Source organism: Arachis ipaensis, chromosome B4, assembly GCF_059453495.1.
Source record: "Arachis ipaensis isolate K30076 ecotype BB chromosome B4, ASM5945349v1, whole genome shotgun sequence".
NCBI classification, from domain to species: Eukaryota; Viridiplantae; Streptophyta; class Magnoliopsida; order Fabales; family Fabaceae; genus Arachis; species Arachis ipaensis.
The window spans coordinates 30,364,087-30,375,300 of NC_142439.1; the positions used below are offsets into that span (position 1 = coordinate 30,364,087).

General features: G+C 34.7%; 1 protein-coding gene across 1 annotated transcript; it reads right to left on the reverse strand.

Annotated features, from left to right (window-relative positions):
• Positions 1-542: 542 nt before the first annotated feature.
• On the reverse strand, positions 543-10,749 carry LOC107637690 (nucleobase-ascorbate transporter 12-like). Its single transcript, XM_016341057.3, has 6 exons — positions 10,537-10,749; positions 10,174-10,386; positions 3,798-3,977; positions 2,998-3,232; positions 2,404-2,694; positions 543-1,255 (listed from the first exon to the last, which is right to left on the reverse strand). Coding segments are annotated over exons 1-6 (1,134 nt in total). The 3' UTR covers positions 543-1,253.
• Positions 10,750-11,214: the final 465 nt, after the last annotated feature.

Below are 11,214 nucleotides of genomic sequence, written 5' to 3' on the forward strand. Positions count from 1 at the left end.
TCACAATACAAATCAAAATAACTGGGAGTATCAATCCACAACTAGAAAATGGATTAATACAGACAGATTTACAGACAGATTTAGTCTTTATTACAGACGAATTTTTGGTTACAGACGAAATTACCGACGGATTTTGTCCCTCTGTAAAATCCTTGTTGGAAATTATTTACCAACGGATTTTTTTCCGTCAGAAAATTATCGACGGATTTTTACCAATTACCGACGGATTTTCCCTCTGTAAATTCTCCATCCATTTCCCAAAGACAACGAACTTTTCGACGGATTTTCCGTCTGTAATTACAGACAGATTTTCCGATGGATTTTCCGTCTGTAATTACAGACGGATTTTCAGACGGATTTTCTGTCTGTAATTACAGATGGATTTTCCAACAGATTTTCCGTCTGTAATTTGAACTTTGGAAAATCATCTCACACTCTGATTACAGACAGAAAATTCGTCTGTAAATCCGTCAGTAAGGTAAAATAGAATTTTTTTTAAATTTTTCTATTACAAAATAAATACTTTAGATTTGTTTTCTAAATTTACTCCATCAAACACACTCTAAATTGAAAAAAAGAAAGCCAAAAATCACATAGATAAACATAATATTCATTACATGATACCTATAAAATTGGATGTTATTTTTCAACATTATTCAATATCTCACTGTCTTGATAAAAAGATACCCCAAAGTTTCTTTTAAACTACAACAGAGAAGGGCAGGACTTTCAGCCTAAATTTTAAAATTATTTCCTCATGCTCTCTTTAAAGTTTAAACTCTCCAATCTAATCTGAGTTACATGATTCTTCACTCCATGGTAGACTCTTGTGTGGCTGAAACTTGAAAGTATTTGTTCATCTAGTTCTTCTTCTTTGATTTGTTTGCATTGGACTGAGCATATGCAGTTCCTGGTGTCAAAAAATAGGACATGGACAGATTTCAGAAGCCTAACAATGTTTTATAGGATTAAGAAAAAGTGAAGGAGGATAACAAAAACACAACTTTAAAACAGAACTGCAAGAGAGAGAGAGAGAGATGCTTGCATGCTCTTGAAGCACATTTAATTTGTTCTACAGGAACACTCACATTTAAGAGAGATGCTTGCATGCTCTTCAATCATGGTCATGCACAGAATGCATAAAAACAAACATGCATACAAGTTATTTGTCAGATTGAGTGAGATTCAATTCTTAGGGAATGAGAGCAAATAAACCAAAAGATCACAGAGAGAGTAAAATACTAAAATACAATCTCTATCAAGCTTATCATCAAAACCATGCTAACAGAACAACCATGCATATGAACAAAACCAGATAAATGTAGCATTCATTTAGTGGCATAACATTTTGTCAACGCTTCACGAGATTCACCAAATTCAGGTTAATATAGAAACGAAATCCAGCCGGACTTATATCTCTGCATAGCAAACCTGAAAAGATTCAACCAAGATCACAAGTTAACTAGATAAGCCCTCCACAAAAAGGGGGATATATACAAATTAATAATTTAAGGGACTAGCCATTGACCCCGAAGAAGGAATCTCAGGCATAATAACAGTTTGAAATTATTTAATTCCATGCAGATGTATCATTTAGTTAGCTACTGCCAGCAACAGTTAATCATAGATGCAACTGTGCCATCACAAACTATAAAAATTAATTCATGCATAAAACTCAATCATCACAATTAGCAAAAATTATTTCAATACCAAAATTATAAAATAAAAAGAGGTATTAAAGTCACATCAGCTGCAATAATAAGTACAAAAAGCTTAAATAATAAAGGTAACAATAATAACAATCAATAGTGTAAATCAAAGCGGTGGTAGCCAGAGATACCAACATCAGCTGCAAAATGAACCAATATCGTGTTATTTTAGGAACTTGACCCTGAATAACTGGAGCATAGTAGTTTAGAGAAAGCATTCAAGTGCAAACGAACAGGCCCATTGCAAAACTAAAGCTATATATATATATAGTAGCTTTCATCGGATCTTGAATTCACAAGTCACATGAACCCACATATTAAAATATAAACATATACACACACATTAACAATATGTAATGCAGTACCAGTAAAATAAAAATTATAAAAAAAGGAAAAAAGAAAAGATGATTATGCCGCAATTACTAATTAAATAAGAGCAGGCAGGAGAATGTCAATGATGCGGAATATACAGTCAAAACCAAATAACAGAAAACTGCAAATAACTATTCCCTATTGAAAATTATTTTAGTTTACTTCCATTCACCAAATCATTCAGATATTTAGGCAGTGAAACAATTTTATCTACTGCAGTAACCTCAACATATGAAATAGACAATGGCACTTCTGAATATCTTTTTCACAAAATATGACACCAAGAATGCAAGCATAAGGTTTGTTAAAACATGAGAAAGACATACCCCTCCATTCTTGCTCTGTATAGGTCCATGAGAAGCCACAACATAAGGCTGGAAATAATTTGGCACTGACATGTTGGAGTTTGGAGAGAGACCATATTGTTGAAAGTAGGCAGGTATGGAAAGAGAGAAAAACAATGATAACCCAACAATGATGATATTCCGAGAGCTTCCAGCCTCACTATACCATAGGTTTGACAAGCCCAATGCAGTAAGCATTGCCCACGTAAAGCAGAGTAGACCAGCAACAATGACATCAGGAATTGAAGCAATGAAACCTCCAACCTTACCTGTTGTATAGCATAAGCATAGGTAAACACAGATTGCATGAAAAGAAGTTCTACAATTGACAGAACAAAAAAAAATATTATATATTTATATGCACATCATTTCAAACATGATACATTGAATATTTCAAACTAAAACAAACTGCTTTCCTGAGTAAAATATATATAGTTACAATCTCGAAGATTAGCTTCTCAAAGAACATTATTTTGAAAAGGCTATTTATATGAAGAACCAATAGCCTCTGAGATGGCTTAATGTACATTTCGTGAAGGTTAGATCCAAGAACAAAATGATAAAAGACTTACCCACAAGAGACAACACTATTAAAAAGCAAGCCCCCAGTTGAACTGCCCTGCGGCTTCCCATTTTAGTTACAGCAATTGTGTGGACATTTTCAGTTATAGTTGTCGACCCAGTTCCAGTTCCCCAGAGACCAGCCAACACACTTGTAAGACCTTCCAAACCAATTCCTCGACTTAGAACTCCAGGAGTTGGAGGTCTGGATGCCACCAGTAAAGAAGAGGCATGGTATGATCCAACCTACAAAGTTTAAAGCAAATCAATATCAACACCACAGTATAATGATTTATTAATCCTGTATACAGGGAAAAGGGGGAAAAAGTGAAAGAACAGTAAAATTTTGATATACTGTACTGTTAATCTGATACATCAGTACCACCTTATTATTTGACTGATCACATTGTGAATATTTGCAATCAAAAGAATTCTAACACTTCATACATTGAAAGCACTACATTACTCTTCAGTATAGTTTAAACAAATGAGAACGAAATAAGGAATTAATAAATAGAGACTGACTGAAAGCTTGCAGCTAAAATGAAATGACACATAAGTGAATAGCAATTGCAACTTTCATCACCTGCTAGTATACTGCGGTAATAGAACCTAGTGGATGGTTAGTTTTTCTAACTTAACACAAGCAAGTTAAATTATTGACATGTTCAAAGTTAAGATAGGACAATATCATTTGATTCATATAGACAACCCCAATAAAAGGTTAAAGGCATTGTAATCATTGTTAATCTAAATCAAGATAACAAAATACAGACCAGGAACCAGAGCTAAAAAGAGACAAGAAACTAACCGAATCCACAGATAAGATTACAGAAACCAAACACATCACAAGAGCCATTTTCCAGTGGAAGACAGGTGTACCCCATTGTAGTGGATAAGGAAATCTAAACCATGGAGATGATCTCAGTGCATGAGAAGTATCAACCCGGCAATGTTTCATCCTTAAAAAATTCTTTCTGCAGTGCTGTGACTACAACTTCCATCAAAGCTTTTCAATTTTTCTTTACAAAGAAAAACCCTCAAACTTGCTTAAAACTATTATCAAATCAAACTATTAAGTATTAGACCCTACTTTATATCTTCATCATAATCGCTGACGTTGAAATTGATATCTGTATCAATGCCATGGAACTTGATCGCAGCTCAATCATATGCCCTGAAAATTAAATCAAACTTACACACTAAAATTCAAATCCATGAAATATTTTTCATTAGCCAAAAAGAAAAAAAAGAACCGATAACAAAATTACCTAGCTGCAGCATGTGCTGTGTCAAATCCACCTATTAAAATATATAAATAAATAAATTTATAAACAAACAGAAAGAAAGAAACGCACAGCTGAGGAAGAGAAAACAACGATGGTATTGAAAGAAAGAAAACAGCCATGAAAGAGAAAGGAGATTAGGGTTACCTGCATAGCTGAGGCAAGATCGAAGAGAGAAACACAGCAACACACGGAAAAGAGCAAGCACTAGTGGCGAGATCGAAGAGAGAAACGCGCATTAGGGTTCGAAAGGGAGCGATGCGAGCAAGGCCGATGGAAGGGGTGCGACGAAGAAGAACCGGGAAGGGGTGCGACGGAAGGGAGCGATGCGAGCAAGGCCGATGGAATTTGAGTGCAATGGAGGTTTGTGAGACGGCGGTGCAAGGCTGATAGAGCCGCCGATGAAGCATTCAGAAGGGATGAGTGTGGAATCGCGAAAGTGTGGTGGAAAATGAAGAGGTATAACCGTGATCTTCAAATCTTTATTCTATTATTTTCGACAAAAAATTTTAAATTACAGACGGATTTTCTGTCTGTAATAATTTAATAAAATATAACATTGTTGTTTATTTAATTACAGACAGATTTTCCGTCTGTAATTATTTCCCACGAAAAAAATTAATTTTTTTCGATGGAATTATCGACAGATTTTCTTTTCCGTCTGTAATTTATGGTAATTCATTTTTTTTATTTTTCGACAAAAAATCTCTCTAAAATTCTGTCTGTATTTCCGTGGAATAAAATCTGTCGGAAATATCCGTCTGTAATAACTAATTTTCTAGTAGTGATCCCGGGTCGTTCTCCCTAGGAATTGCAATGAAGTGCTCAATTATTGGCTATGAAAAGGTATTTTTGGGTTTATGAATGATGGTCAAGAAATGTAAATAACAAGAAAGTAAATGACAATTAACTAATAAAGATAGAAAATTCAAATGGTGAAAATGTCTTAGCAAGGGTTGATGGTTTAGGTTCACTATCTTTGCTACCAACCACAATATGATAATTGCAAGGATCAATCTCATTTTGTCATCCTCTAACAATTGAAGGAAGGTCAAATGAGCTTCATTAATCCTAGCCCATAAGCCATAGCCACTCACCAATTAATTTAGTAAAGACTAGAATTAATGGAAGTAAATTATTAATCATTTGGACATTGGTAACTTAAGGTCACCCAAGTAACCAACCCAAGCCAAGAAGAGAAAAATCTAGTTCATAGCTAAAAGAAACATTTCATGAAACACATAGAATGCAATAAAAAGAAACATCATAAAATGCAAGAATTAATAAAAGCTATAACTAACATAAGCAAGAAATCAACAATAGTAATTAAGGTAAATATCAAAAGACATGAAAACCTAAAATTGCATTAAAAGGAAATTGAGAATAACAAAAGAGTTCATAAACTAAATTGGTAAAATAAAGAAATTAACAAGAGAAGTAAATGAACTAAAGTACTAGAACAAATAAAAGTAAAGGAAAACTAAATTGAAAGAAGATTGAGACCTAGATTTAAGAAAAATCAAAATAAGAACCCTAAAACCTAGAGAGAGTAGAGAACCTCTCTCTCTAGAATTCTACATCCAAAACATGATAAAAACTAAATTATGACCACTTTTCTTCATCCCCCTTCAATCCTTGGGTTCAAATGCATCAGAAATGAGTTAGATCTGGGCTTGGATGGGCTCAGAAATCGCCTCCGGCGTTTTGCCTTTAAGTGAGTCACGTGCCGCTTATCACGCGTATGCGTCGGTCACGCATACACGTCGCCATGAATCCTCCAAATGCTCATTTCTTCTTAAGTTCTCCACTTTGCATGCTTTTTCTTCACTTCTTCCATTCAATCCTTGCCTTATAAACCCTGAGATCATTCAACAAACATATCAAGGCATCAAATGGAATTAAAGTGAATTAAAATTAACAATTTTAAGGCCTAAAAAGTATGTTTTCACTCTTAAGCCCAACTTGGGGAGAATTAGAAAATCATGCTAATTTAGTGAATAAATGTGGGAAAAGTTGATAAAATCTACCAAATTCAATACAAAATAAACCATAAAATTGTGGTTTATCAACCTCCTCACACTTAAACGTTAGCATGTCCTCATGCTAAACTCAAGAAGACAAGAAAGGGGTATGAACATTTATTTAATACAATCTATCTATATGCAAACTATCTATATGCATGTAACTACTTGGTCAAAATAAATCAATTTCCAAGAATACATATATGAACATAAGGGCTAAAGCAATAGCAATCAAATCAAATCCACAATTGAATTGAGTTATTGAAATGAATTTACAAACTTGCAAGATAAGAAATAATAAACGGTGGAAACATAGAATTGAGCAATCGAACCCTCACCGGATGTGTATCCGCTCAAGTCGCTCAAGTGTATAGGGTTGATTCACTCAATTCACTCCTAATCATGTTTTCTAAGATTTGTTTTTCACTTAACAATTAACAACTATTCAATGCATGCATACAAATATCATGAGGACTTTTGAGAGTTGTAATAGGGCTAAGGTCAAGGTATGGATATATATGTGGCTAAGTGAGCTTGAAATTTGAATCTTTGATTAACTTAAGCTCTCACCTAACCTACATAACAACCTATACAATTCAAATGCAAACCTAACTACCCATTCATCACTTTTTTACATACTCATGCATTCTTTTCTATTCACATCCCATATGCATTATTCTTATTACTTTACTTTGGGGCATTTTGTCCCTTTTTATTGCTTTCTTTTTCTTTTTCTTTTGTTTTCTTTTTCTTCTTCTTTTTCTTTTTTTTATTTTTTCTTTTTTTTCAAAATAAAATATATATATATATATATATATATATATATATATATATATATAAGGGTATCAATGCATATGGTTTAAATATTTAATGCATGAGTATCTATCCAATTCCCAATATTTTCAATGAAAACTCAAAATACACTTTTACCTCAACTAATATTCCCAAACTTTCCCACACTTGAATGATATACACTCTCACTAGCCTAATCTAATCAAAGATCCAAATAAGGGACATTTATTATTTTTCACTTAGGGGTAGTGATATGCTAAAATTGAGAACAAAAGGGGATTAAAATAGGCTCAAAATTGATTAACAAAGGTGGATAAAACGGTAAGGCTATATGGGTAAGTGAGCTCAAATGAAATAAAGGCCTCAATCATATAAATGCATTCATACACAAAATAATGGACATAAAGAATCAAACAAATCAAAGATTATAATCATAGAAAGAGAATAATACACATAAGAATAAAAATAGTGGTTATATGATGTAACCACACAATTAGGCTCAAAACTCACAAGCTTATATGTTCATAGCTCAAAACATGTTCCACAATATATAATTCAAGCAAGTTTCAAAGAAATTTTTTTTACTCAAATCAATTAGGATGTCAATGCCCTATAGATAAAATCCTTAGAAAATTTCATTATTTTGACTAAGCTTATTATTTATATGCAAACAAATAAAATACAACTAAGAATTCTAAAAGACCTAGTGATAGAAGAAAAAGAAAAAATGAAATGTGAAAAGTATTAGGATTAGAAAATTTTCACCCAAAAATCGGCCGATTGGTCAGATGACCTCCCTACACTTAAAAGTTTGCACCGTCCTCGGTACATTCATAGATGAGTAAGGGGGTAAGGAGACTACATGGGTTGCCACCTTCAGCTGGTGGATCAACGGGCTACTGCATTTTCTTTCTTTTGCTGCCATTTTTTGCTTATGGTGAATCATCCTGAAAGATACAAAACAGGATAGTAAGACATGTAAATGCAAAAGCAAGGAAGCATAGATTGTTAGAATGAGGTATGATCACTAAAATGAAGTGAATGAATCAATGTGTGACATGGATAAATAACAAGTGTGTGAATTCTTAGTTGTGCATGGTTTAGAACTCACACTAGCATGAAAAGTGATGTCACAATTACAGAAAAGAAGTATACACTTCACTCATTCTAGTGTGCTTGAGGTGCTTTAATTGACTTGTAGGTTAAGATAAACAAATAAGTAATAAAGAAGCATAAAAGCATTCAAGCAATAATCAAGTAAATGTGAAATGGGTGATGAATGGACATTGATTGATGTGCAAGGAAACTTAATGAACAAAATAAAATATGAAACTTACACATCAATCAATGATACACCTTGAATTTTTGCTTGCATCACCTAATTGACATAAAGTGGGACACATGGGTGCTATGCAACTTATTAAAAGAGAGATATAATAAGTTGAAAATCAACCACATAGCAAGCATGGTCCATATAGCTTGAGAATTTCAAAAATCATGTCTCTAGGTGAGCTTACAATCCAATTTCACAAATGAAACATTATGCCCAAAAATGACTAGTTTCAAGTATGTGTAGAGCACATAGTTAAACAATTAAAGATTAACATGTCATTAAGGCATAAGCATAATTTATGGATGCATATGATCAAGCAACTCAATGCATTAAGATAAATGGATATCATCCAACATCAAGAAATTGCCTAGTCAAAGTAAAGAATTCAAATTACATGGTGGCCAAATCATGCAATTCAAAAGATTTAGAATGCTTTGAAGGCAATGTCATAAGTACTTGGTATGCACAAAAGATGAAGTAGGAACAATTCAATACCAAGCAACAAAGTATAATTTCAATAAAAAATTCCAACAATTCATAGTCACACAATGATGCTAAAATAGCATTCTATCGGTAATCAGCAGCAATATACAACAAATCATATTAATATTCCAACACTCTCCACAAAAAACTAACCTATATTAACAACCTAACCTGCTAAAAAAAATTAAACTAACTAACTAACAAATAAAGAAGATGGTGGTGGATGGTAAATGGTGGTGGGTGGTGGTAGGACGAGGGGAAAGAAAAGGGGAAAAGAGAAAAGAAGAAAAGAAATGGAAAGAAGAGAAGAAAAGAAGAGTGGGTGAAACAGGGCAGGGTGTCACGCGTACACGTGGGTCACACGTATACGTGAAATGGGAGAATGGGGTGCGACGCGCACGCGTCTGGCACGTGTAGGCGTGGAATGGGGAAAATATAGGGTGACGCGTATGCGTGGGATGAAATTGTGCTAGACGCACAGTGTCCACACCCTTCGCGCACAACTTTCTATTTGGACCGTGCGATAGCACAGTCCACGCATGATCCTGGCGCATCAAAATCAGGGGTGTCACGCGTACGCGTCGACCAGGCGTACGTGTGACAGGCAGTTTTTTTTTTCAAAAGCTTATTGAGAAACTAACAAGCCACCAAAGCAATCAAATATTATCAAACAAACTAAACCACAACTTAAACTAAATAAACCTAACTAAAAATGAAAATTCAACTTATTACCAATATAAACAAAAGGAAAAATGGCAAGAATTTACCATGGTGCAGTGTCTCCCTATTTATTGTCCTTAAGTTTGACATTTGGTGAGCTCCTTGTGATGGTGGCTTGTGCTTGTATTCATTCTTGAACTTCCACCAATGCTTGGACTTCAAGTATGCTCCAACATTCCAATTGATATCCACCAAGCCTTGATGGAGTTCCGCACAAGCTAAGGGCTCCCCAAGTTGATCCTCATGTATACCGGGATCCCAAATCTTGTTTCTACACCCGTCTTCAAGTTGATCATCACTCCACTCGGGTGATAAGTTCTTAGAATTCTCATGAAGACACCCAAACATCCTCCTAGACCCAAAAAATTGAGCTCTACACCAATCTTTGTAATTAGACTTTGAGTTTCCAACCATAATGAACCTAGAATGATATTTTCAACCACTAACCATCTCTCTCTTGCTCTTAAAGCCACAAAGAACTATAGGTTGCCCATCCATCTCAAGCAAACCATATTCAAGCAGGAAATTAAAGCTTAAGGATAAAGGTTTTACCCACTTGAATGATAGAACGGATGGTGGCCTAGAAGGAAATGGTTCTAACCGTCTTGATAAAGAAATTTCCACTCCCGTCCTTCTTTGTTGAGGGACTTCAACCACTTGATAAGCTTCTTCAACTTCCACCTCTTCTTCACCAAATTCTTCTAATTCTTCCCCATCGCTCAAGTCATAAACCGGAGGCAATGTGAAATCTATCTCAACATCAACCTTAAATTCAAAAAGGGAAGATTCATTAAGCTCAAAAGGATCATATGTTGATGCGGAATCATCATAAATAGGGGGACTTGTTGCTTGCTCCATTTCTTCCAATTCTTCATGCATAACATGCTTTGGAGGTTGTGCACTATCCTCCTCAACATTACTTTCAAGCTCAATGAAAGAAGGCTCTACAACTTTAGATTCCCAAGGGCATTCAACATCTCCTAAATCTTCAACCACTTCTTCCTCTTCTTTAACAATCATGGCTTCTTCTAATTGCTCCAATACAAAATCCAACTCCTCATTCTCCACTGGATTTTCTATTCTCTCTTTCATACTCTGCCCTTCAATTGATTCTCCACATATGGCCATGAGAGTACTTTGAGTGTCTAAGCTTTGGAAGACTAAAGGGATTACTACCTCTTGGAGAATAGTATAAATCTCCCTTTGCTCTTGGAAAAATGAAATGAGAAAGTCATTCATTATTGTTTGAGGTGGAGAGGAGGGTTCATCATATGGGAGAAAAGGTTTACAATAGGAAGGTGGTTCAATTTGGTGGGAGTATTGAGATGGTATATGTGAGAATGGTGGTTCTTGGGAGTAATTGTGTTGAAATTGTGGTGGCTCTAAGGATTTTCTTGCATAATGGTCACAAGGATGAGGTAAAGAAGGTTGGTTGTATTATGGATATGGGTTATAGGATGGTGTTTGGTAAAATGGAGCTTGTAAGGTAGGATGAGAACTATGTTGTGGAGTTGGTTCATTAGAGTATGCATTATAGGATAGAGTAGGATCATTATTAGCTGGAGGAAATTGGTATGGATACCAAGAGGTTTG